Consider the following 27,648-nt stretch of genomic DNA (forward strand, 5'->3'; position numbering starts at 1 on the left):
TAAATAGGTTTTATTATTCAGACATGCTTGGACCTGAGTTGCTACATGTAAGCGTCTCTTTCTGTCTTTTTATTCCTCTTTAGGGGGTAGCCACTAGCCAGTGTGTGTGCTGACCTTTAGACTAGACCTCAGTGTGTGTGCTGCTGTTTATCCCATCACCAATTGTCAGTTTAGGGACGGCACCTCGTCTGTTGACTCCAGCCTCACCCCTGGGGCCACACACACACCACACACATACACACACTGAAAGCCCTTCCATTGGGTCCTGCCTAATTGTTAAGCTCAGTTGCACAACTGAGCCATTGAGGATGTTTGAGTGTCCTAACAAGAGACTTTGTGCTTTACATCGCTACATTGGTGTGCCAGTAACTGCTATGTAACATGGTCTACAGCTTCCCAGAATTAAAGCTGCATTTCAAATGGCACCCTATTCCCTATGTAGTGTGCTACTTTTGTGCACACACACACAGTGCACTATATTTGGAATAGGGTGCCATTTGGGAGACAGACTGAGTAATTCAGTGGTTTGAATTGAGAGTAGTGACAGGAGTTTTGAGTAGTAACAGTGTGGGTTAGTAACAGTGTGGACAGGGGTCATTGGACTACTAGGGCATTGCTGTTCTCAATGGGATATTTTGGGGAAAACATAAATCTGCCCTCCAGTCTGCTACAGTAAACTAAGATGGATGTGAGATTTACTGATCTAACTCTGACACACAACACAATATAGACGTTGTAAAGGCAGCTGCATTCTAATAAAAGATTATTCCAAATATTTCCCTGAAGTTATTGTATAACAGAGCAGTATGTACACATTCTGTAGTGGCTCTATTGTAGACTGGCATTGGGTGCCACCTATTGATTCTAGTACGCTACTACATCACCCCGTTACCAAAGACTGTCTGATATGCTGTAACCTCAGACTTTCATTTCATAACCATGACCTTGCAGATGTTTCATAAGCATGATGACCTTCCTCAATGTAATTAAATAAAGAGTACTCAGTGTTTGACATTCAAAGGCATGTATCTGACAAGCAAATAAATGAAAAACAAACAAAGGCTTGTTATGATAATCTAACTGCATGAAATTTTCCTGGAAATAATACAAGGTTTATCATAAATACAAAAAAAGTCTGTAGTGCTTTGAGTCAGATGGTCACAGGATGTGGTGCGTTTTGCACCGTGGCTAATATGGTGGACATGACCTAAGTCATGAGATCCCAGTCATCCCACCACTACCTCATGAGATGATGGTTAACCATGTGACTTCTGGGTAGATGAGTAGGTTGTTTGTTTGTTATGTTAGGACTCGTGAGTTGACTCAGACCTGGACTCGAAAGCTAGGGACTTAGGTCTTAAGTCAAACTCTAGGTTTAGGAATTTGACTAAATCACTGCCACTCGGTCTCTCTCTCTCTCTCTCTCTCTCTCTCTCTCTCTCTCTCTCTCTCTCTCTCTCTCTTTTTCTTCCTTCCTCCTAGGTGATCAGCTGTTTCGGCATCACCGTCCTGACCGGTCGCTACGTGGGCTTTGCTGTGGTGGCCCTCCTGGTTGAGATCAACTCTGTGTTCCTCCACCTGCGGCAGATCTTACGCATGGCCAGCCTAGCAGAGGGCGACCTCTACCGCATCAACAGCATGGTCAACCTAGGTACTGTCACGTTCATAAGGTTTCAATGATGAAAGGATATTTTTTATGAACAGCTAGCTTGTGCTAGACATTTATTATCTATAACTTCACATCATGAGGTGTTGCCATTAAGTGGTTTGGTTACATGACCTTTCAACTGTCATAAAGCACTGTAGTAAGTAGATTATACAATTGTTAGCCCCATAGAATTACATATAGAAATACATGTGTCATTTAATAGGATTTCTGTTCTGTGTAATTTAATAGGATCTCTGTTCTTAGTGCTGATAATGACGAACAACATATTATTCCAGGTACCTATGTGGTGTTCCGGATCAACACCCTGGCCTGGATGACCCGCTGGCTGGTCCTGAACCGGGACAACATCCCCCTGTTCAGCTACACAGCGGGGAGTGTAGGGCTAGCCATTATGACTGCCATGAATATAGTGCTCTTCTACCGCCTGCTGAGGTCTGACTTCCTCAAGAGTAGTACACCCACGCCCACGGACTGTAAAGAGAGTAGAGGGCAAGGAGAGGGAAAGAAGGAGACGTAGGAAGGAAGGGAGGGAGGGAGAAGAGATAATGGCAGAGATTGTATAATGGCAGAGATGGATGAGATGTCCTTGAGTATTCGAGAGGGTGAGCAGGATGTATAAACACACGTACGTACACACACAGAGAGATACATAAGACATCTTGTAGCGAAGCCGGGAGCGCGAGGATGTCAGTCACATACAAACACACACACATATAAATACACACTTTGTGGCCAATAGACCTTGTACCTTATGCCTGTACTCTACCTAAGAGATCTGACCAAATACACTTCCCCAGCTCTTCTGTTTTGAGGTACAGGCGTTTACAATTCACACACACAAGGTCCATTGAATGATAGCCAAAAAGAAGTGACACATCTATGAAATAATGTGTGTGTATATATGTGTACTGTGTGTGTGTGCAGGATAATGTGCTCTACTGTACCTTAGAAAGTTTGGGTTCTCACCCAATCGGTCGTGTGTGTGTGTGTGTGTGTGTGTGTGTGTGTGTGTGTGTGTGTGTGTGTGTGTGTGTGTGTGTGTGTGTGTATATATAGTCAAAAGTTTGGACACACCTACTCATTCAAGGGTTTTTCTTTATTTTTACTATTTTCTACATTGTAGAATAATAGTGAAGACATCAAAACTATGATATAACACGTATGGAATCATGTAGTTTAAAAAAAGTGTAAAATATATCAAAATATATTTTTGATTCTTTAAAGTAGCCACCCTTTGCCTTGATGACAGCTTTGCACATTCTTGGCATTCTCTCAACCAGCTTCATGAGGAATGCTTTTCCAACAGTCTTGAAGGAGTTCCCACATGCGGAGCACTTGTTGGCTGCTTTTCCTCAGCGGTCCAACTCATCCCAAACCATCTCAATTGGGTTGAGGGTCGGGTGATTGTGGAGGCCAGGTCATCTGATGCAGCTCTCAATCACTCTCCTTCTTGGTCAAATAGCCCTTACACAGCCTGGAGGTGTGTTGGGCCATTGTCCTGTTGAAAAACAAATGATAGTCCCACTAAGTGCAAACGAGATGGGATGGCGTATCACTGCAGAATGCTGTGGTAACCATGCTGGTTCAGTGTGCCTTGAATTCTAAATAAATCATGACAGTGTCACCAGCAAAGCACCATCACACCACCTCCTCCATGCTTCACGGTGGGAACCACACATGCGGAGATCATCCGTTCACCTAGTCTGCGTCTCATAAAGCCACGGCAGTTGGAACCAAAAACCTCAAATTTGGACTTATCAGACCAAAGGACAGATTTCCACCGCTCTAATATCAATTGCTCGTGTTTCTTGGCCCAAGCAGGTCTCTTCTTCTTATTGGTGTCCTTTAGTAATGGTTTATTTGCAGCAATTCGACCATGGAGGCCTGATTCACACAGTCTCCTCTGAACAGTTGATGTTGAGATGTGTCTGTTACTTGAACTCTGAAGCATTGATTTGGGCTGCAATTTCTGAGGCTGGTACCTCTAATGAACTTATTCTCTGCAGTAGAGGTAACTCTGGGTCTTCCTTTCCTGTGGCGGTCCTCATGAGAGCCAGTTTCATCATAGCGCCTGATTGTTTTTGCGACTGCACTTGAAGAAACTTGAAATGTTCCTGAAATGATCCGCATTGACTGACCTTCATGTCTTAAAGTAATAATGGACTGTCGTTTCTCTCTGCTTATTTGAGGTGTTCTTGCCATAATATTGACTTGGTCTTTTACCAAATAGGGCTATCTTCTGTATACCATCCCTACCCTGTCACAACACAACTGATTGTCTGAAACGCATTAAGAAGGAAAGAAATTCCACAAATTAACTTTTTAACAAGGCCCACCTGCATTCCAGGTGACTACCTCATTAAGCTGGTTGAGAAAATGCCAAGAGTGTGCAAAGCTGTCATCAAGGCAAGGGGTGGCTACTTTGAAGAATCTCAAATATAAAATATATATTTGATTTGTTTAAATGTATTTACATTTTTAAAATCCCTCATCAATCTACACACAGTGCCCCTTTAATGACAAAGCAAAAACAGGTTTTTAGATTTATTTTTGAAAATGTATTTAAAAAAAAAAATGAAAGACCTTATTTTACGTAAGACCCTTTGCACCTGAGACTCAATTGAACTCAGGTGCATCCTGTTTCCATTGATCATCCTTGAAATGTTTCTACAACTTGATTGGAGTCCACCTGTGGTAAATTCAATTGATTGGACATGATTTGGAATGGCACACCTGTCTATATAAGGTCCCAAAGTTGACAGTGCATGTCAGAGCAAAAACCAAGCCATGAGGTCGAAGGAATTGTCACTCTGACAGAGTGACAAATTTCCTTTGTGGAGATGGGAGAACCTTCCAGAAGGACAACCATCTCTGTAGCACTCCACCAATCGGGCCTTTATGGTAGAGTGACCAGACGGAAGCCACTCCTCAGAAAAAGGCACATGACAGCCCGCTTGGAGTTTGCCAAAAGGCCCCTAAAGGACTTTGATTCTCACGATTCTCTGGTCTGATGAAACCAAGATTGAACTCTTTGGACTGAATGCCAAGCATCATGTCTGGAGGAAACCTGACACCATCCCTACGGTGAAACATGGTGGTGACAGCATCATGCTGTGGGGATCGAGGGAAAGATGAATGGAGAAAAGTACAGAGATCATTGATGAAAACCTGCTCCAGAGCGCTCAGTACCTCAGACTGGGGCGAAGGTTCACCTTCCAACAGGACAACGACCCTATGCACAAAGCTAAGACAATGCAGGAGTGGTTTTGGGACAAGTCAATGAAAGTCCTTGAGTGGCCCAGTCAGAGCCCGGACTTAAAACCGATCGAACATCTCTGGAGAGACCTGAAAAAAGATGTGCAGCGACGCATCGAACCTGACAGAGCTTGAGAGGATCTACAGAGAAGAATGGGAGAAACTCCCCAAATACAGATGTGCCAAGCTTGTAGCATCATACCCAAGAAGACTCAAGGCTGTAATTGCTGCCAAAGGTTCTTAAACAAAGTATTGAGTCTTTGGTCTGAATACTTATGTAAATGTGATATTTCCATTTTTTTATTTTTTTATACATTAACAAAAATGTATAAATCTGTTTTTGCTTTGTCATTGTGGGGTATTGTGTGTAAATTGAGGAGGGAAAAACATATTTAATCAATTTTAAAGTCTTACCCTTTAACGTAACAAAATATGGAAAAAGTCAAGGAGTCAGAATACTTTCAGAATGCACGTGTGTGTGTGTGAAATGTCTTACAGGTTGAGGTGCAAATCTCATAACACTGAGAAAGAAAAAATATATAAATACTATAGGGAATCATTGAATCCAACACCTGTGTCTTCTTGAACATGTTGTAAACATGTTGAGTAAAACTAGCACTAGAGTCGAAGACGTTTATTGGCCAAGCCTTATGTAAACTAAACACCTGCTACCTCAGAAGACTGTAGCAACTGCATCTGTTCGTAACATGAGTATTGCTATCTATTTTGTAAGGGTTCCCATGAGGCGGCGCACAATTGGCCCAGCGTCGTCTGGGTTAGGGGAGTGTTTGGCCGGCTGGTATGTCCTTGTCCCATCGCGCTCTAGCGACTCCTTGTGGCAGCCGGGCGCATGCAAGCTGACTTCGGTAGCCAGCTGTACGGTGTTCCCTCCGACACAATGGTGTGGCTGGCTTCTGGGTTAAGTGAGCAGTGTGTCAAGAAGCAGTGCAGCTTGGCTGGGTCGTGTTTCGGAGGATGCATGGCTCTCAACCTTCGCCTCTGCCGAGTCCGTACAGGAGTTACAGCGATGGGAGAAGACTGTAACTAGCAATTGGATATCACAAATTTGGGGAGAAAAGGAGTAAAAAGCACCAAAAATAAAACAAACAAAAACAACAACAAAAAAGGGGCGTGTTGGTATTGCTCAAAACTGTTTCACATACTCGTAGATCGGGTTGTTAACCAAACACAAGGTTCACTTCAGATTGAGGTCGAGTTGAATTTTGTGGAAATTAAACTAAAACAACATTGCCCTAAGAAACAGCAGCTATGTTTGCTTTCTCTCCCTCACACACACACACAGGCAACGGCTGCTATGTTAGTCCATTTGGAGCTTGCTCATTAAGTCGAGTGTACCTCTCAATACTAGGTCCACACAGTCACCATGACAACCGAGAGAGCCAGCTCTTCCCATACACACCAGCTAATGACATCACTAATGACATACAGGCCGTTAGACTGGTATCTGATGACTGACATGGTTGGTGGTCATTGAATTGTCATTACAGAGTTGGCCTGAAGGAGGCAGAACACTCCTTAGAGGAAGGATATGGGACAGGTGAACTGATCCTGGATCTGTGCCTAAAAGTGCAACTTCTACCTAGAGCAGGGATGGGCAACTCCAGTCCTCAGGAGCCTGATTGCTGCCACACTTTTTTCCCCAGCTAACATGCCTAACTCCAGTAATCAACTAATCATGATCTTCAGTTCAGAATGCCATTTGTTTAATCAGCTGTGTTTGGTAGGGATCGGGGAAAAAGTGTGACACCACTCCGGCCCCCGAAGACTGGAGACTCCCTGCTCTAGTTAGAAGTTGCCCATTTAGGCACATATCCAATATCAGCTACCTGTCCCATATCCTAGATCTGTGCCTAAAAGGGCAACCTCTACCTAGTATCCATCATAACATTACAGACCATCGGTAATATTGCGCTGAAGTTTTTCTAACAAGATGTATTTCTATGTTTTGTTCCAGGTTTTATTTTAATTTTTTTTTTGTATATTTGTAATTTATTTGTACTCAAAAAAAGTTGTGGATTTAATTATCAAGGATGAATAAAATTATAAATATGGTTAATGAACACAGTTTGAATAATATTGTATATCCCTTTAGAATAATTGTTGGTTATATTGGAGATATATGGATTGATAGTGGTATCTACAGTATATGGTGTATAAGCTGTTGGGCATTGTGGTGTTTCTATAACCAGTGAGGGGTTCTTTCTGTTTCCCTGAGTCTAGAACATCCATGAGGGTCTTTTGAAAAGAGCTTATTCTTATTTGCCTGTTGATTCTTTTGCTCTCTGACCAAACACATCCACTATTGAAGGGGTGGCCAGTATTACCCAGCAAGGGCTGGTTCCAGCCAAGCAGTAATTCTACTTGACCAATTCTTCATGGAATACTATGATTAGAATAGCAAAATTAGATGACCCTACCAATGGCAACACACTGCTATACTGTACCACTATCAACAATGAAAAGACACTAATGATGTTTGATATGAAGCTCATTAGCAAAGAATAATTAAAAAGCTTGTTTCAGCTGCTTGAATAGACCTCCCAAACATCAGACAGTCAATGAACGGCTGAAGACTATTCTACAAAAACAGCCATGATTTGTTTCCATTCAGAAGTTTCCTTTATTGCGATAAGACTCCTGAATGAACTTCAATAGTTTACAACATGTATGTATGTACTATATTTGTTTCTTTTCGAGCAGATTAACCTTTGGTTGTTGTGGTGGTATCTGAAGTACTTGCATGAACTTGTGAGCTTTATATTGCGGATCATGTGCCCTGTTTTGTAATGATACGACATACTGTTATTGCTATTTGCCATTATAAATGTAAAGTACCATTGTGACCTAGTTGGTTGGTAAGTGTCTGTATATTGTTGTAGTCTTGTAACGGCTGTCCTCGCTGACAGAAGGAGAGGACCAAAAAGCAGAGTGGTTAGTGTTCATTATTTAATGAAAGTCAACAAAACACTTCAAAATACAAAACAACCGTGACAAAACCGAAACAGTCCTGTGTGGCACAAACACTGACACAGGAACACAATCACCCACAAACAAACGGTGTGAACAGCCTACCTTAATATGGTTCTCAATCAGAGGAAACGTAAAACACCTGCCCCTGATTGAGAACCATATAAGGCTAAATAACAATGAACCCAACATAGAAACACATAACATAGAATGCCCACCCAGCTCACGTCCTGACCAACTAAACAAAGACAAAACAAAGGAAAATAAGGTCAGGAACGTGACAAGTCTTTTGTAACCACGTGATGTAACTTTGGTAATGGAGGTTGCGACAATCCTAACAGTGTTGCGTAAATGGTGAGCCGAAGCCGAAAAACGCGAAGTTGGTCGATCCCCGTCGAGGGAAGCGCTGATTTTTTTTTATATGACAGTAAAACATTTTTATGATGACCAAAAAATGTGTTAGCATCTTCAATTCTTGCACATTTTCGAATAAATATATTTCATCACTCTGCTCACGCAAATTTGCCAAACTGCTAAACTTGGAACCAATCAGAAATCCCATACATACCCCTCCACTACAAGACCATGGTACTTGCCTACAGAGCAGCAAGAGGACCTGCCCCTCCCTACCTTCAGGCTATGCTCAAACCCTACACCCCAACCCGAGCACTCCGTTTTGCCACCTCTGGTCTCTTGGCCCTCCCGCTCAGCCCAGTCCAAGCTCGTCTCTTTCCTGGCACGCCAATGGTGGAACCAGCTTCCCTATGAAGCTAGGACAGCAGTCCCTGCCCATGTTCTGAAAACATCTGAAACGACCTTTTCAAAGAGTATCTGTCTTAAATAATTCCTCCCCCCTCCGGAACTAACACTCGCACTTGACTTTTTTTTCCTCCTGACTTTGCTCATAGATACTTTATTGAGGAACAATGTACTTAATATAAATAAATATCTGTTTTTGAGTGCACTTGAAATATGCAGCGTGCAATACGAATTGTCTCGATCGTATGAAGAGCTAACTCCGTTGACCATTTAGCCAATTTATTGAAAGCAAGCCAATGTGACAGTTTAACGAGCCTAGCCAGCTACCATATATGTCAATTTGCCTGCTCAGGAGGGTAGTGTTTCATTAGCTATCTCTCTGTCAGTGAATTACATTTTTTAATAATGTTTTGATATTTTGGCATGATTAGGCTACAGTGGTGATTTTTTGCATGTAAATCTTGGTGGGGCAAACATGAATTGTACGATAACGGTGATAAACGGTGCCCACAAACTGTTAGGGCCTACATAAAGCTGTCCCAACAGCAGAGCTTTCTTTTCAGCAACACGGAGTGAGTCCTTACCACTGCTACACCTGGCTATCAGCAGAGGCTTGTCTGGCTTGTCTAGCACCATCTTTGAAATGCAAGAGAAAGGTCCCAGTTCCAGCCATCACTCTGGTTGTAATTCCGATGGTGTCCACAAGATGGCAGCAGTGTATGTGCAAAGTTTCATACGGATAACTTGAAGTATGAGCGAACTACATTACATTTAGTGTGAAGTCACCCAGGTATATTTGGGCAAATCGTGAAGGAGACATTTGCATTCATATTACATTTTTATGCAAGAATATCGTCAAATCTGTATACTTGGACTCTGATTTAGCTTTTCCAGTATTAGTAACCATATTATAAGTTAAACATTTGCAAAACAACCAGTTTTCATAACTTCATAACTCTGAATAATCTTATAATTTTTGTCCAACAGGAAAAGGCATGCTGTCGCAAAAGGTTGGCAGCTACATTTTGAGACAGATACAGGGTTTCCGGATACTCCCGTAAAGCCCAGCTCATTGGCTATCTAGCTAGCTTTGTTTGACCCCGATTGGTCAAACAAATTTGACCAAGTTAAAGTCAATCAAGTGAAGACCGCCCTCGTCATCGGCGTGCCATGAAGGCGTCGCTTACTGACCAAATTTGGTGTCCTATAGGATATACTACACCCCTAATGATATAGTGAAGTCTGGTTACGTTCTAGGATCTCTGAGGAATACATACGAATGTGATTTGACTGGTTGAAACAACGTTTAGAGTTAGATTTTCACAGATTCCTTTCTTTGCAAATTGAACGAGTGGAAATACAAAATCGATCGTGCATGCTATATGGACCTTTTTAGGGTATGAAAAAGGATTTTATCTCACAAAACGATACTTCGTGTTATCTCTGGGACCCTTTGGATGATAAATCAGATCAAGATTTCAGAATGTAAGTACACATTTCACCTTCAGAGGTGAATTTATCAAACCTATTGCAGTGAAAAAAGTGTTTTGTTGTTAGGAGCTCTCCTCAAACAATAGCATGGCATTTTTTCGCAGTAATAGCTACTGTAAATTGGACCATGCGGTTATATTAACAATAATTTAAGCTTTCAGCCGATATAAGACACTTATATGTACCGACATTTGTTGTTTCTCTAAAATCTGCGATCATGACAGAAGGCGCTGCGTGATTTAGAACTGTCCCTTGGACGGGACGCCTATCCATTATATTATTTGTTCAGCACTTTTGAAATGTACAGCGACAGAATTCAGAACATGGGTTATTCTTACAGTATTCTCCCTGTTCAGAACCGTAGGATAAATAAAGGGGGCATATAAGCAGGCAATGAAAGCTCTTACAATATTCGATGATGACATTTCTCTAAAACAGGCTATAGGCTACATGTGCACCACCAAGTCAGAACAGTAGGCTAAGTTATGAGGGGGAAAGGGACCAAATTATTAGGGTGAGGCACATGGGCTACTAACAGCTTACCACACATCATACACTTAGTATTGCTTTCTTAGCAACAGTATACATATCTCCCTGGCATACTACATCATTTATGCAGAAGCAGACAATACATTTTTGGACTCACCTTGTTGTGCTGTGCTCACTTGAACAGGAAGGTGGCGCTGCGGTCCTTCTTGTGTACAAATTTTGTCATCAAAGTCTGGCATTCTCTGGATTTATGATGCTTTCTAGACAACTGTGAACTCTGAAAAAAACAAGGTTGAATCATGACGTCAGTGATCTTCAGGTCGGAGCTCTAGAAAGAGCCTTGAGTTTCCAACTTGGAATTCCGAGTTGGATGACCGTTCAAAACATATTTTCCCAGTCGGAGCTCATTTTTTTCCTTGTTCCCAGTTGTCTAGAACTCACTGAAGATTTCTGAGATTTCTCTCAGTTCCAATTTTCCAATTGTTTTGAACAAGGCTGAAGTCATGCTGGATTGACAGCATGGCCAATGTATTCAAACGTTTCTGGCCCATGGTGTTGAATGTTTATCCTTTTAAGCTTTGAAAAGAGACCCTTAAACCCAGACATGAACCACACACCCACTCCACTGAATAGCAGGCTAGTGATTTCTTGGCAACGCTTGCAGTTAGCCACTGATTCCTTCCAAACCACTCATTGTTGAATTTGTGATTTCCAACTTGTTGTGTAATGTTTATGTCCAATGGCCGATGAGCACTGATATGTTTTATCTGTAATATCTCTTCATATGACAAGGATTGAAAAGGATATGCCAGTACATTGTCTACGTGATTCATGATGATGACTTGTCTAGCTTGCTAGCTAAGATTTTGAAAGTATGATGTTGACATGATTAGTCCAATCAAAGCTACGGTAGATATAACGTGATTTGACGTAATTTTATCTGTGGTCAATGATCTTGATCCTTCTTGGATGGGCACTTCTAATGCAACTCTATGGCAGCACCCTGTAGAGCTCTCCCCTTAGATCTTGCGGTGACGTAGTGTCCCCATGAGTGACAGAACATTGAGCCAATCATGGCGCAACTAGAGAACATTACCAACCCCTAAACAGGTGGGGCTCTGCCAAAAATAAAAACATGTAGAGAAAGATGTGTGTCATGTATGCTAGAATGGAAGTTTAAAAACTACAGCTGCATATTAGCCAACGCATATTTTATTTAACAAGGCAAGTCAACAAATGTTTATTTTCAATGACGGCCTAGGAACAGTGGGTTAACTGCCCTGTTCAGTGGCAGAACGACAGATGTTTACCTTGTCAGCTCAGGGATTCGATCTTGCAACCTTTCGGTTACTAGTCCAACGCTCTAACCCATAAGCTACCTGCCGCCACATATAGCATACCTTGCAATACAATCTTCTCTAAAAACAGCTGGGATGCCCAGCGAGCAAATATAAAAGTATTTTGAAGAAATGTGCAAGAATTAACATAACCAACAAATGGAAATGTGTTCAGGAAGATAATTGTATTTTTTCTTCTTTTTTTTGATGAATTGAGGGTTTGTAATTAATAAGACTTCAATGTATGTTTCTTTACAGTAACAGATATTTTGTATTTTAATGAAAATAAAAAATATAATATTGAAAGTATTTTGTGTATTAATTTCAATAGTGGGTGCAGATGTTTTGCCATCATCTTTGAGGCACCAGTGACTCAATATCACAGCCTGATCTCATTGACTAGACATAACATAGTAAATGTACATCTGTGTCACTCAAATTAGTATGCTATAAGTTACGTTTGGTATGGTTACATAAGACAGATGGTTACTTAAGGCAAAAACAAATGTACGGTGGTTGGTCGGGGTAGGTGGGCATATAACGCGAACAAAGGTTGCGAGTTTGAATCTATTTAGCAACTTTTCAACTACTTACTCCTTTTTAGTTACTTTGTAACTACTTAACATGTTAGCTAACTCTTCCCTAACACTAACCTTAACCCTTTTAGCTAACCCTTCCTCTAACCTTTATCCTTTAACCTAACTCATAAACTTAACCCTAACCTTAACCCTAACCCCTATCTTAGCTAACCTTAGCCACCTAGCTAGAATTTATAAGATATCATACATTTAGAAAATTCTAAACATATTGTACACTAGGCAAATTCGTGACATATAATACAAATTGTAAATCGTAACATGTCATATGAAATGGGTGATGGACGTCCAAAAAAGTAATACATACCATACGAAACCTAACATACTGTATCATACTAAATGGAGTGTCCCGGATTAACATACAGAATAATACTAAATGCTCTGAGACCAGGTTGAATATCAATGATTGACAGTCTTAATTCTTGGCCAATTGAGCCTCATTATTGTGCTAAATGTTAAGAAAAAAAATTAAACGTAGATAATTTCCATATAGACATAAGAGCTAGGCCTATCCATCAAGCCTAGCAAGACATTGCCACGCCCCATCAGGTCTGAAATGACTATGTCAGATTGTCTCAGGGTGACGCATGTCAAGAGCAATGTCAAGAGCAATGTCCCTGTCCATGGTTCTGAAATTGGGCTGGTATTTGCCGTGCATATTCTCAAAGTAGCCCATATGATTTCGTAGGAACCCTGGCTGGAATAAACAGGCTTTGGTGTCACCCCAACAATTATCTAACCAAAATTACAGTAATTTTAACATTCATAATAAAGACTATCCTGTCCTATCTCTGCCTTCGAACTACTGCTATATCGATCCTGGCAAAAGTCAATGTTGGATACGGCCAATTTTTTCAATAAACTGCATTTGAGTCGTACGATCATCTCGCGTGTTCCGGTCACGATGTCTTGTTTTCATCATACGACAGTACCAGCTGAACCCAACAGACGATGGAGGAGAGGGAGGCTGCGCCTGTCGAAATGTATCGTGCTCCGTTTCCATACGTTACAATCTACTTGCTATGGTGACCTTGTTATGAGTATTTTGGCAATAACTGTTACTGACGCAGCGAGATGGTGCAGCAGTAATGAAAACCTATTTATCCTGTTGTAGCCTCCCAGGACCGTTATGCGATGCATCGCAGATTTTTTTCTGTGTACAGGCTATCATCTTTCGTTCTTGATACAATGTTATCGCCTGCAAATTATGTTGAATTGATCTCAATTATTGAAAGAATATCCTAAATGATTTTGGAACATTCCTGGAAAACAATCATGTATGGATCGAAGAACTTGTTTATAGATCTTATGAATTTCATATCGTAATTCTTTGGGACTCCGTTCGACATTATTTAAAATAGCACGGTAAGCATGGATCATTTTCATAAAATTGCCACATCTATTGAGTGTATTGTAGGCATGTAGGAATCTACTGTAAAATTGAATTTAACTGGTACTAGGACTTTCAACATACTGTAACCTACCAAGCATATTGCGTTGGTTCATTCCATCTCTCTATTGGTGATCAATACATTTTTTACCGCATGACCACAATGATGACCTCATACACACTTTATCTTACCTGACATCACCATCATCAATCATTGTGTTTTTATTTATTTATCTTAGAATAAATTAAGACTTTAGTGTTTCTCTTGTTGTAATGCTATTTGAAAATGTGTCAGGTGATATTCTAAACTGCATTGTAAAGTAAGATTAAATAATTAACCTACAGTGAAGGTAAATAAAGAAGGGGGAAAGATACTGCAAATGCATCATTACACAGACACAGACACACACACACGCACACACATATACATTTGGAATACTTCCTTTTGTTATTGTTCATCATTAGTAGCAGGAAAGTGACCCTTATACACATGCAGGTATAATGTATATTAACGCCCTCTGACCCTGTTCTCTGTGCAGGACAGGTGTGTCATCATGGAACCTACAGGCTCCACCTTGGACATGCAGATGGAGAGTGTTGAGAGGAGTACAGTGTTTCTCAGACAAGAACATCTCACCCTACTGCATGGCCTACACCTGGAGATCCTGTCCTTGCAGAAACGATGTAGCGGTGAGTCTATACATCACACACACACACACACACACACACACATGCACAAATACCGTATGCACACGCGCGCAAACACACAGAGATCAAATTAGACTAGTGGAGTAGACAGTGACCCTCTTTACAACAACAGTGTTACTGCCAAGCCAAGCAGAGGCAGACCTCACTGCAGAACACGATGTAGCCAAGAAGGCAATGAAGCATCCCTATGGATGCATCCCTTCTCTTCCTCTCTTCTTTTCTGTACTCGGCTCTCCTGTTCAGTTAAAGGGCATCACCACACGGTGTTGTGGTTTGACTGACAGACTAGGCCCATACACTGCAAAGATGCTAAACCCATCAAATTTTAGATACAAACACAATGTAGCCTAGTCTATCAGCGCAATCAATTTGTTTTCTTGAGACTATTAACTTTAACTTGAACAGAGCAGGTTTATCTCAATAAATGCTACAGCCAGGGTCTCTGATATTTTAGTCTTTGTCCTTGAGGGCAACCCAAGCATGGCGTCTGTCTGTGCTGACTGGAGAAGTGCTTAGACTCCACCCAACTCAATGTGATTACTGTATGTCCTGTCTACACAAGGCCCTAATCATCTCTGTCTGAACTGTCTGCAATCAAGCTAATTGACAGACTAGACACAAACAAACAGATTGGACATTCACTGCTTCAACAGCACTACAGTTATGATTAAGGATTAACATGGGTAACAGGGAACCCGGGACTGTCCTGGGAACACTTCACATTTCCCGAGAAAATAAAATGAAAGACCTGGGAAATTACAACATTTTGCCTCAATGTTGGCACCAATGCAGGCCCTACACATGCGCAGCATCAGATTGGCAAAAATTAAAATAGCACATTATCCAAAGAAGTTGTCACATGGAAACCTTTAGCCTAGCACATTTACTTCACACAAAGTCGCCTTAAATTCAAAGCGCACGCATAATTGACACTGCCGGACTGCACATCGACACGAATGCAGTTAAACCCTACAGGAAACCTCTACAGTTGGCCTAAAGACTATAAATGAACATGTGCCTCTTTGAGCTGTCATTGTGAATCTTCAAACAGTCACACATTAGATAGGCCTATACACAATTCACTACATCGGCATCTCTGTCACAGATATGAAGTCTGTTAACAACTCAGAGAGGAATGAGGACAATTCTCCTTTCTTAGAACCTAGGCTATTTTCCTATCCAGTTCCAATCCCACTGAAACACAAAATCCTGACTCCTGTCTTGCATGAAAATTCCGAACTTTATTCTGTAATCCATAGGTTGCATTATCAAAGCACGTCTCTTGCCTATGCATGTCAAAATACCGCTATAATATTTCCCCTGCTTCTCTGTGCGGTCTCATAGCCTAGCCTACTTGCTGCCCATATGAGGGCTGAGGAAATATTCTGTTGACGACTAGTTTGCTCCGCTCATACAGAAGGTAATAAAAGCCTAGTGCACAATTTAAAATATATATATACAGTACCAGTGAAGAGTTTGGACACACCTACACATTCAAGGGTTTTTCTTTATTTTTATTATTTTCTACATTGTAGAATAATAGTGAAGACATCAAATCTATGAAATAACACTTATGGAATCAAGTAAAAAACAAAAAAGTGTTCAACAAATTAAAATCTATTTTAAATGTGAGATTCTTCAAAGTAGCCACCCTTTGCCTTGATGACAGCTTTGCACACTCTTGGCATTCGCTCAACCAGCTTTAATGGGCTCCTGAGTGGCACAGCGATCTAAGGCACTGCATCTCAGTGCTAGAGGCATCACTACAGACCCTGGTTTGATTCCAGGCTGTATCACAACCGGCCATGATTGGGAGTCCCATAGGGTGGCGCGTAATTGGCCCAGCGTTGTGTGGGGTAGGTCGTCATTATAAATAAGAATTTGTTCTTAACTGTCTTGCCTAGTTAAATAAAGGTTCAATCAAATAAATAAGGTAGTCACCTGGAATGCATTTCAATTAACAGGTGTACCTTGTTAAAGTTAATTTGTGGAATTTCTTTCCTTCTTAATGTGTTTGAGTCAATCAGTTGTGTTGTGACAAGGTAGCCCTATTTGGTAAAAGACCAAGTTCTCAAGAACACCTCAAATAAGCAAAGAGATTCGAAAGTCCATCATTATTTTAAAGACATGAAGGTCACTCAATCCGGAAAATTTCTAGAAATTTGAACGTTTCTTCAAGTGCTGTCGCAAAAATCATCAAGTACTATGATGAAACTGGCTCTCAAGAGGACCGCCACAGGAAAGGAAAACCCAGAGTTACCTCTGCTGCAGAAGATAAGTTCATTAGTGTTACCAGCCTCAGAAATTGCAGCCCAAATAAATGCTTCACAGAGTTCAAGTAACAGACACATCTCAACATCAACTGATCAGAGGAGACTGCGTGAATCAGGCCTTCATCGTCGAATTGCTGCAAAGAAACCACTACCAAAGGACACCAATAAGAAGAAGAGACTTGCTTGTATTTTACAAAAAGCCCTTTTTACATGAAAATAATAACCACAGTGGTTATATAGGGTGCAACAGTTCAGCACCTCAGGAGCAAATGGATTTTCATAGCTGAGCATTCATAGGTTGAGAGAGAGAGTCCTCCACAATCACCCGACCTCAAACCAATTGAGATGGTTTGGGATGAGTTGGACAGCAGAGTACATTTTACATTACATTTAAGTCATTTAGCAGACGCTCTTATCCAGAGCGACTTACAAATTGGTGCATTCACCTTATGACATCCAGTGGAACGGCCACTTTACAATAGTGCATCTAAATCTTTTAAGGGGGGGGGGAGTGAGAAGGATTACTTTATCCTATCCTAGGTATTCCTTAAAGAGGTGGGGTTTCAGGTGTCTCCGGAAGGTGGTGATTGACTCCGCTGTCCTGGCGTCGTGAGGGAGTTTGTTCCACCATTGGGGGGCCAGAGCAGCGAACAGTTTTGACTGGGCTGAGCGGGAACTGTACTTCCTCAGTGGTAGGGAGGCGAGCAGGCCAGAGGTGGATGAACGCAGTGCCCTTGTTTGGGTGTAGGGCCTGATCAGAGCCTGGAGGTACTGAGGTGCCGTTCCCCTCACAGGGGGAACGGGTAAAGGAAAAGCAGCCAACAAGTGCTCAGTATATGTGGGAACTTGTTTACCACTTTTTTGGTTACTACATGATTTCATATGTTACTTCATAGTTTTGATGTCTTCACTATTATTCTACAATGTAGAAAATTGTAAAAATAAAGAAAAACTCTTAAACTTAAACTTTTGACTGGTACTGCACCCTCAGCACCCCTACTTCTCGTCGCTATGATGGGAACTTTCAGGATAAATATGAATTATTCCCGGTATTGAAACTTGGTAGATTTGGGGGGAAATATTCATCCCTAGTTCCGATCAGCATTAGTATTTAGTCTTTCAATGAGACACATTAGATTGAAAGCATTCCTTTTAATTTTTTTGTAAATTCCTGAAATGTGTCTATTTGTCTCCTAGACTTACTCATATGACTAATTTCTGTCTCACACATTATTCATTCATGTCTCTGTCTCACTGATGTCTCATTTCTTGTCTCTGTTTTCTCAGAGTTGACATGTGAGCTGAATGTGAAGCCTCCAGGCAAGAGTGAACTGGGTAAGTTCTGTGTCTCTCTTTCTCTCTCTTCCTGCCCCCCTCCCTCTAATTCTCTCCAGGCTTGGCTTTGTGACACTAACTGTTTGTCCTCTTTGCCCCCCCCCCCCATCCCATCCCACCCTCATGGCATTATCCTTCACTTTACCCATCCGCCAAGGGACAGCCCTGTGGTCGACCTCCCCAAATGCTCTCTCCCTTTCCCCCTCTCATCCTCAGCCATAAAGGCCATATTCCATGAATAAAACATCACATTTTATGGCTTGATCCGTTACCAGGATAAAAAATGTGTAGGAGGATTGGAATTGGGTAGATTGGCAGTGGAGTGCCATCCACAGTTCATGAATATGAACCATCAGACAAAGGCTGTGTGTGTGCACCTTAATATTCCATTCATGGGTAGTTTGTTGCATTAGAATGTCTAGATAGAAGATGGATATTATGATAATATCGTAGATAATTACAGAGACAGAGGGGATGGGAGGGAATGGGTGGTGGAGAGAAAGAGAAAGAAAGGAGGAGTTGGGGGGGGGGGGTCATGCCCATCTGCAGCCAATTATAACTAATCAGGACCCCCCTCTTTTTCCAGAGCAGGCTGTCCTTTGCTCTATCACACCACCACAGCCCCCTCTCCTCCATCCTCACAAATTGTGGAGGGGTGGAGGGGTACAATTACAGTCTGTTTGCTGAGACAGAGAGATGGAGGGACGAGGGAGGAAGGGAGGGAGTGGGAAGAATGGTACAGTTAGGGGGGCACAAGAAAGTGTTAGAGGATCAGTGAGAGAGAGAGTGTGAGTGAGTGAGTGAGTGAGTGAGTGAGTGAGTGAGTGAGTGAGTGAGTGAGTGAGAGAGAGAGAGAGAGAGAGAGAGAGAGAGAGAGAGAGAGAGAGAGAGAGAGAGAGAGAGAGAGAGAGAGAGAGAGAGAGAGAGAGAGAGAGAGAGAGAGAGAGAGAGAGAGAGAGAGAGAGAGAGAGAGAGAGAGAGAGAGAGAGAGAGAGAGAGAGAGGAGGACGAAATGGAGATTAGATTACACAGCATTTTCTATATTTGCAGCATGACCTCACCACCCTGGTCTAGTGGGCGACAGTTAGACAGAGACCAGGAAGAACTAGACCAAGGAGAAAGCTGGGGTTACTCAGGGAGGGAGGGGAAAGAGATTGAGGAAGGAGGGGTGCGAGGAGTGGATGGCGGGAGGGGAGAAACAGATGTAGAAAGAAAAATCAGTAAAATAGTGATTGGGATCGAGGGAAGAATTAATACAGAGGGATGGAGAAATAGGTACAGGATGAGACTGGTACAGAGAGAGGGATTAAGAGTGATGAGAGAAGAGAAGAACAAGAGAAAGAGAGGAGGATGAGAAAGGAGATAGAGGAAGGAAGGGCTACTTATATGGATATCAAGTTCCTCCTATTCTAAACGAAATGCAGAAATCCTAATATAGGCCTAACGAAAATCCCTACTGATAATTTTACAATGATTTCACATCCAAGTTTCAACTAATCACAGCACCTTTTGCTCATCTCCCTTCCCATTAGTTTACTTTGACCTAATTCTTGGGTCAACCAGCATACCAGAGGCTGTGGTGTAATCCCTCTCCCCTGGCCCAGCTGCCTGAGCTGGGCAGCCTCAGCCCAAAGGCACAGCTATAGCTAGGTCTGACTAAGGCTTTTTTTAATACCCCATTCCTACTGGAGGATTTCACTGTGATGGAGTTACTGTAGCTTTGACTTTGCCCCAAAAAGCACAGCAAATGTTGTACACTGATTTTAGACTTGCGGTTAAAACTGGATGCAGTGACGTTATCACAGCCAATTCCTGGTGTAATGATGACATCAGTGCAGCCAATTTTGTCCGCTGAGAAAGTAGGTATTATTGGGTTGAGGGAACTATCAGTGTATTACTACACTGAATGTTATGTCGGCCATCAGCCCTCCAAAACAATCACCTTCCTTCCTTCCCCTCCCATCACACCACCACTGCATGTGAGCAGTCTGCCAGTCTACTCTCTTCACTCTCTCTCCATAGTGGGTAAGTGGCAGCAGATGTCACATCATGCCAGTGGCCATGACGCGGCTGGTAGAGATTGGGTGGTGGATACTGGCAGGGATTTGCTCAGTGGCTCTTTAATCCTTGTCCCATATGTGCTCAGTCTTCTGCCTTTGTCCATTCAATCCCTAAACCCACATACCATTTCCCATCTGCCAGATGATTCACAAATGTGCTTTGAGGCCAACTTGGTGATTGAAAGCAGCCAGCACTGGTCACATTACCTAATTCCATATCTGTTAGACTGAATGGATCATATCCAGGCAGTGTGTTATCTTTCTGCATGTGTTCTATGCTCTGTTCTCTGGTCCTATGTCCTGGGGGGTGGGGTTAGGAGGAGTGCTCTGTTCTCTGGTCCTATGTCCTGGGGGGTGGGGTTAGGAGTGCTCTGTTCTCTGGTCCTATGTCCTGGGGGGTGGGGTTAGGAGTGCTCTGTTCTCTGGTCCTATGTCCTGGGGGATGGGGTTAGGAGTGCTCTGTTCTCTGGTCCTATGTCCTGGGGGGTGGGGTTAGGAGTGCTCTGTTCTCTGGTCCTATGTCCTGGGGGGTGGGGTTAGGAGGAGTGCTCTGTTCTCTGGTCCTATGTCCTGGGGGGTGGGGTTAGGAGTGCTCTGTTCTCTGGTCCTATGTCCTGGGGGGTGGGGTTAGGAGGAGTGCTCTGTTCTCTGGTCCTATGTCCTGGGGGGTGGGGTTAGGAGTGCTCTGTTCTCTGGTCCTATGTCCTGGGGGGTGGGGTTAGGAGTGCTCTGTTCTCTGGTCCTATGTCCTGGGGGGTGGGGTTAGGAGTGCTCTGTTCTCTGGTCCTATGTCCTGGGGGGTGGGGTTAGGAGGAGTGCTCTGTTCTCTGGTCCTATGTCCTGGGGGGTGGGGTTAGGAGTGCTCTGTTCTCTGGTCCTATGTCCTGGGGGGTGGGGTTAGGAGTGCTCTGTTCTCTGGTCCTATGTCCTGGGGGGTGGGGTTAGGAGTGCTCTGTTCTCTGGTCCTATGTCCTGGGGGGTGGGGTTAGGAGTGCTCTGTTCTCTGGTCCTATGTCCTGGGGGATGGGGTTAGGAGTGCTCTGTTCTCTGGTCCTATGTCCTGGGGGGTGGGGTTAGGAGTGCTCTGTTCTCTGGTCCTATGTCCTGGGGGGTGGGGTTAGGAGTGCTCTGTTCTCTGGTCCTATGTCCTGGGGGGTGGGGTTAGGAGTGCTCTGTTCTCTGGTCCTATGTCCTGGGGGGTGGGGTTAGGAGTGCTCTGTTCTCTGGTCCTATGTCCTGGGGGGTGGGGTTAGGAGGAGTGCTCTGTTCTCTGGTCCTATGTCCTGGGGGGTGGGGTTAGGAGTGCTCTGTTCTCTGGTCCTATGTCCTGGGGGGTGGGGTTAGGAGTGCTCTGTTCTCTGGTCCTATGTCCTGGGGGGTGGGGTTAGGAGTGCTCTGTTCTCTGGTCCTATGTCCTGGGGGGTGGGGTTAGGAGTGCTCTGTTCTCTGGTCCTATGTCCTGGGGGATGGGGTTAGGAGTGCTCTGTTCTCTGGTCCTATGTCCTGGGGGATGGGGTTAGGAGTGCTCTGTTCTCTGGTCCTATGTCCTGGGGGGTGGGGTTAGGAGTGCTCTGTTCTCTGGTCCTATGTCCTGGGGGGTGGGGTTAGGAGTGCTCTGTTCTCTGGTCCTATGTCCTGGGGGGTGGGGTTAGGAGGAGTGCTCTGTTCTCTGGTCCTATGTCCTGGGGGGTGGGGTTAGGAGTGCTCTGTTCTCTGGTCCTATGTCCTGGGGGGTGGGGTTAGGAGTGCTCTGTTCTCTGGTCCTATGTCCTGGGGGGTGGGGTTAGGAGTGCTCTGTTCTCTGGTCCTATGTCCTGGGGGGTGGGGTTAGGAGTGCTCTGTTCTCTGGTCCTATGTCCTGGGGGGTGGGGTTAGGAGGAGTGCTCTGTTCTCTGGTCCTATGTCCTGGGGGGTGGGGTTAGGAGGAGTGCTCTGTTCTCTGGTCCTATGTCCTGGGGGGTGGGGTTAGGAGGAGTGCTCTGTTCTCTGGTCCTATGTCCTGGGGGATGGGGTTAGGAGGAGTGCTCTGTGGGGTCAATATGTCAGCATGAGTAGTAGATGCCCTTCATGTAAATCCTGGCAGCTGCATTTGAGGCTTGTTTTTTTGTCTGAATGTTAGCTATCTGTCTGTGAGTCTCTGATGCGTCCTTACTATTTGATTTGTGTACACTTCTCTGCTTCTGTGTTCGTGTGTTCGTCCTCAGACCTGGCGGAGGAGGAGGAGCAGCTGGAGGCCCGCTGTCTGGAAGTCGAAGATCGCCGGGCCGAACAGCAGTGCACGCTGGGAGAGCTGTGTAAGGAGCTGACTCACAAGGGGGCGCTGGTTGGTGTGCTGCGGGCTAACCTCAAGGACAAGGAGCGCCACTTCCTGGACGAGCTGAAGCGCCGCAGCCAACGCTCCACGGTGCTCAACACAGAGCTGCAGAGGCAGACCGAGGCGGCAGCCTACCTCTCGTTCCAGCTGCACGCTGCCCGACAGAAACTGCAACACCAGCGGCTGCAGCAGAGAAAGCAGGCCCTCAGGGAGAACTGGGAGAATAGGGATCGTCATCATGGGAATCCCCCTGGGCCCCAGTACAGCCAAGCAGCCGAGTGGGACACTGCCATCTTTTCTCCCTTTTCTCCCCAGTCGCCCTCCGGTTTCTCCAATGCCTCCAACACCAGCTCTGCCATAGCCTCCCCTGTGGTCAAGCCTAAACGCAGGGGCAGCAGGACCATGTCAGGGCACCAGCTCCGGGCGGAGAGGGCCAGGGAGTGTGTCCCCCAGGAGAGGGTGACGTGCCCTGCAGAGCCCACCGCCATGCCTGACCCAGCGCTGTTCCTCCACCCTCACCGCAGGCACCACAGGTCCAGGGCCAGGCATTCCTACTCCCTGGCCCACAGACAGAATCCTCTGGTGGGGGAAAGAGGGGAGGAGGAGGGGGGTGGAGAGGGGCCCATGGAGCCCCAGGACGGAGCTCCTCCCAGACTGGCAGCCACGGCCACAGCATCACCTGCTGGCTGCTCAAACCAAGGTTGAATAACTAGCCCCACTGTGACCATCCCTAGAAATGCATCATCATCATCACTATCATCATAATCATTGTCATCATCATCATCATCATCGCTATCCTCATAATCACTATGACTATCTGATTTTATTAATACTGTAAATCGCCCATTGTCCTGCACCTTTATCGAATTGATACTGAGATTAATTTAGCATTGTTGATTATAATCCTATTAACTCTAATTACTGGTATTTAGATGTATTGCTATGATGAACACTTTTTATAATTATACATTTTGACATGACCTGAATTAACCCAAACTTCCAGGTGTACGAACACCCAATGAGGTTGTTGTTACTAATCACTTCACGTCAATGTGTAGAATCATGTAGTTGAATGCATTTACACTGGCGTTGCTCTATATAACATTATTATGGGGCCTTATCCGAGTGTGGCATCTTGTGTGGAGGTTAGTTTAACCTATGGCCTGTTGCAATAGACCACAGCACCTACTGTGCAATTACCTTACCCTTCTGTGTCGTTTTAGGGCCAACCATAAATCAACCCTGGGTTGCCCTTGTAGAAAACATTTTCTGACCTCTGTTACGCTGAGTCACAGTTGGGTAGCGTCTGAGCATCTGTGTATGTCCTTGCTGTGAATACTATTACATTTCAGATCTGCATCAGTGGCCTTCACTTGAAAAGTTCCCACATGGCCAAGAGGTGTAGTCATACCGTCATATCCCACTGAATCTTTCTTTATTCCATTGGTCATACAATAGGTAGGCCTACAGCACACCCTATATGTTATACAATAATTGAAAGTAACATTAGTCCACTGGCCTCACACACAGATCTTAGTGGGTTTTAATTATATTGTGTCTCTGAGCTTTAAAAAAAACTACAAATATTACCAAACACTGATGAAGCTATTGGATGAGTTAAACTGGAGTTCCTGGCATCCTGCATAAATAGGGGGTGGTATAGGTAACCTTCTAATCTAGCAGATGCTTTGCAATAACAGAACACTTTTGGGTAATAATGCATTGGGACCAGTTTGGCCAGATGCTTCTCTCAGGTTTAGTGAGGTGTGTGTAATACTGTACACAGAGAATAGTATTTCTCTGTTTATTTACATCTGTGGTTTGCTGGGTGGGTTTCACCTTAGGGATAAGAAACACAGAGGAATATTGTTTATAGATGGTTTGTTGCTTTTGTTTTGGGTTGAACTTAGGCTGTGGCTGATTTGATCTCACTATTACTAGTCAAGCAAAAAGGGGTTATTAGGGCCTTCTGGTAGATTTGTCTCTTGTCTCAGATAGCTGAGAAGAGAAAATTCTCATTTTCTTAAATAAAGTGGTCATCTACATGGTAGATTCCAAGCTGTGTAGACAGCAGCTGTTGAAAGCCATTAGTTGACGCTATGAAACCAGCCAATGACATTGATTTGCACTTGGCTGACCCTAGTGGTGTAGTGAGAGAATAGCACCCAACCAGATGAAGATGTGTGGTGTCACTTGTTCTGAACATTTAACCTAGTCTCTTTTCCTTTTTATTGTCTTTTAGTTGATGAAATTGGTGGATTTTACATTCAACATCAGATATTCTTACATTTTGAAACTGTATATCTTGGTAGGTAATATATCTTAACCCTTATATGAATGTACATATATAGTCTGATAATAACTCAATATAACACAGACGTAATCTTTTTAGTAGACACTCTTAGCCAGAGCGAGTACATACTTTTTCATACTGGTCCCCCGTGGGAATCGAACCCGCAACCCTGGTGTTACCAGCGCCATGCTCTACCAACTGAGCCACACGGGAAATGTTGTCAATGGGTTATTTAATACAAAATATTTCTTATTAATCAATATAAAATGTAATACTGTAAAAGGTATTAGAAGGATATGTTTTATTATGATTGTTTAACTTAATATTTTTTATTACTTATTTAACTGATTGTTTAATATATCACAGAATGTTATAAAACTACTGTTATTTTCTGTATTTATCTGTCTATAAGGCATTTGGAGGAGGTATTGTCATGGAATGCCTTGAAGAAGAGAAGATGGGTTGAATTCAGTGCAGACATTTAACATTGTGTTTTTTACAATGTAAGAAGAGCTGCCTCATTACTGAAAAGCAATCAACTTAAACTGTTGCTGGCAACAATTGCTGTCAAGCCTCACAAAAAATGCCCGTGTCCCATAGGCACAACTTTCTTTTTTTGTGTAGAAAAATGCCCAGATTCATGGTCAAGGCCTCCATAATGGCCCTTAACCCTTAGCCTGCAAGCAAGCAATTTATCATGACTGTGCACTATTTCCTCAGCTTCTGAGAACACATTCCCCATTCAATTTCGAAATGACAGTAACATGACAATCCTCATTGAAAATGTTTATAGAGTACATGTTCTTCTTAGGGAACTAGAAGTTAGACTGTTAAGCTTTCATTTAAAGCACATGTCCTTGGATGATGTTCTTGTGATATACTGTACCTGTGCTTATAGTGGTGTAGGTACAGATGTGGTCTGTGGCTAGAGCCAGCTATGTCCCAAAAATATCCTTACTTTCACACGGACACATTCCACTCTACAACTAAGCAATAAGAACAGAGAAAACTGACACTTCAAATCTTACACATTTTGGACATTGAAATGTGTAAGTGACACGCTGATATGATATTATATCACAGACAAATAACAAATAAAAACACTATCCCTTTATTCTTAATCAAATAGCTAAACAGCTTTGATATACCGTTGAATCAGATTGTGGTGAAAAGTGTCTTATGACGACAATGATGAGCCAAAGAGGCCCAACACAGTTGTATGATGTTCTGCCTTAGAGTAGTCCTGCTGTGACTATGCTGTGTAACGTTGCAGCATGGCCATGCACAATTACATAGAAAAAAAACTAAACGTACTTTGTCTGTCATGAATGTTGAAGAAAATTATATTTGAATTTACTCTGCCAATTGTCCGTGGGTCTAAATTTTTGACAAAATACCCACAGGAAAGCATTATTAAACCAACTTCGAAACGCGGGTCTCTGTGTGTGGCAATCAATATTTGTTTGCTCGTGACCTAAGGCATGTGCACAAGACGGAATTACACGTACAAGATGCATGCATACTAACCAAAGTCGTGCCAGGTGATAGAAATTGCACTCTAAAAAGTTGGGTAAATAATACTTTCCTGTGGATATTCTGAAGGACCAACCTCACAGATGACAGCTAGAGTAAGTTCAAATGTAATTGTATTGAACATTCTGGCTTGTAAGGAAACTTTTTTTCAGACTGTATACCAAAGAATTGGTATCAGTCTGATTTATTAGGCAAGCCTTGTTCTCCTCTTTCTAAATAACAGGGGAGGATGAGTCTTAAAAGTATTTTTTTGATTCTTCATAGAAAATTCAGATCTTCCCCTTCTGCTCTCCTTGCTTCCTTCTGATCCTTTGAGGAGGTGGCAAGGAGAACAGACACAAGGAATCGAGCAATGACTTTTGAGATCACCCTGGTATCCTCACTTCTATCTGGTTTCCAATTCCACATTTACTAAAATGTTTCTTGATCCATTTACTCACTAGCATGAAGAAAATGAGGATGAGGGAGACATTTGAATGACTTTCTCCTGCTGAGTATGTCTTCCATTTTGAGGGAGGAAGGTTTTTTTGTGTAAAAACTCTCTCGCCATTGGCGCCCAGAGGTCAATCCTGACAGAAGCCGGAGGTCACAGAGGTAAATCCACAGCATTAGTTCATACTAGTGGATTTCACCATCACCTCATCGCGAGACCATGAGCCTGACTCATGTCCACTACATGGGCATTTTAATAAGTATTTGTTTTTTTATTGTTTGATATGTTAGGTCTTTTCAAGCAATTAAAAAGCACCACTCTATATGTTCCCTCAGGCATACAACATAAGGTATGCAGTGAGACACTCTGAGGGCGCCTCCTCTCAAGACCATGAGGTGTGTTGTGTCATACGGTCCCGTGCTGAGCAACCCCCACCCCCGTCTCTACCGCACTACTGTGTTAGCTTGCTGTAGAGCATAGAGCTGTACACATTATTCAAATAAAATGTAGGATTGACTAAGCGTGTCTACTGTGTGTTGTATCTTTGAATGTGTTACCCTGGATTATCTAGTTCGATGACGAACACCAGGTCTGAAATCTACATACATAGATATACAGTAATGTAGATACATAGATATACAGTAATGTACATACATAGATGTACAGTAATGTAGATACATAGATATACAGTAATGTACATACATAGATGTACAGTAATGTACATA

At 43.1% G+C, this 27,648-nt stretch overlaps 2 protein-coding genes across 3 annotated transcripts in view; both read left to right on the forward strand.

Moving 5' to 3' along the window:
• Positions 1-7,005, forward strand: part of LOC139547984 (TLC domain-containing protein 2-like) — a 45,034-nt gene extending 38,029 nt beyond the window's left edge. The window contains exons 4-5 of the mRNA XM_071357240.1: positions 1,483-1,651; positions 1,945-7,005. Of these exons, the coding sequence (XP_071213341.1) occupies positions 1,483-1,651; positions 1,945-2,186 (411 nt within the window). The 3' untranslated portion in view covers positions 2,187-7,005. The remainder of the gene's footprint in view (positions 1-1,482; positions 1,652-1,944) is intronic.
• A 6,277-nt stretch (positions 7,006-13,282) lies between these two features.
• Positions 13,283-27,443, forward strand: LOC139547985 (coiled-coil domain-containing 92B-like). Of its 2 annotated transcripts, none has more exons than XM_071357243.1 (4): positions 13,283-13,949; positions 14,519-14,664; positions 18,243-18,290; positions 22,555-27,443. In XM_071357243.1, the coding sequence occupies exons 2-4, from the start codon at positions 14,529-14,531 to the stop codon at positions 23,367-23,369; spliced, it is 999 nt and encodes a 332-aa protein (XP_071213344.1). In that variant the 5' UTR covers positions 13,283-13,949; positions 14,519-14,528; the 3' UTR covers positions 23,370-27,443. The 2 variants fall into 2 exon arrangements, with proteins under 2 accessions (XP_071213344.1, XP_071213343.1); XM_071357242.1 differs by having other exon boundaries at positions 13,285-13,949; positions 14,514-14,664.
• The last annotated feature ends 205 nt before the right edge of the window (positions 27,444-27,648 follow it).

This window comes from Salvelinus alpinus, chromosome 21, assembly GCF_045679555.1.
Source record: "Salvelinus alpinus chromosome 21, SLU_Salpinus.1, whole genome shotgun sequence".
In the NCBI taxonomy this organism is placed as follows: domain Eukaryota; kingdom Metazoa; phylum Chordata; class Actinopteri; order Salmoniformes; family Salmonidae; genus Salvelinus; species Salvelinus alpinus.

Coding starts and splice junctions, on each gene's coding strand:
- LOC139547985 (XM_071357243.1), top strand. CDS start 14,529: ATGGAACCTACAGGCTCCACCTTGGACATGCAGATGGAGAGTGTTGAG. Junction 14,665..18,242: donor CTTGCAGAAACGATGTAGCG/GTGAGTCTATAC, acceptor CTGTTTTCTCAG/AGTTGACATGTGAGCTGAAT. Junction 18,291..22,554: donor TCCAGGCAAGAGTGAACTGG/GTAAGTTCTGTG, acceptor GTTCGTCCTCAG/ACCTGGCGGAGGAGGAGGAG.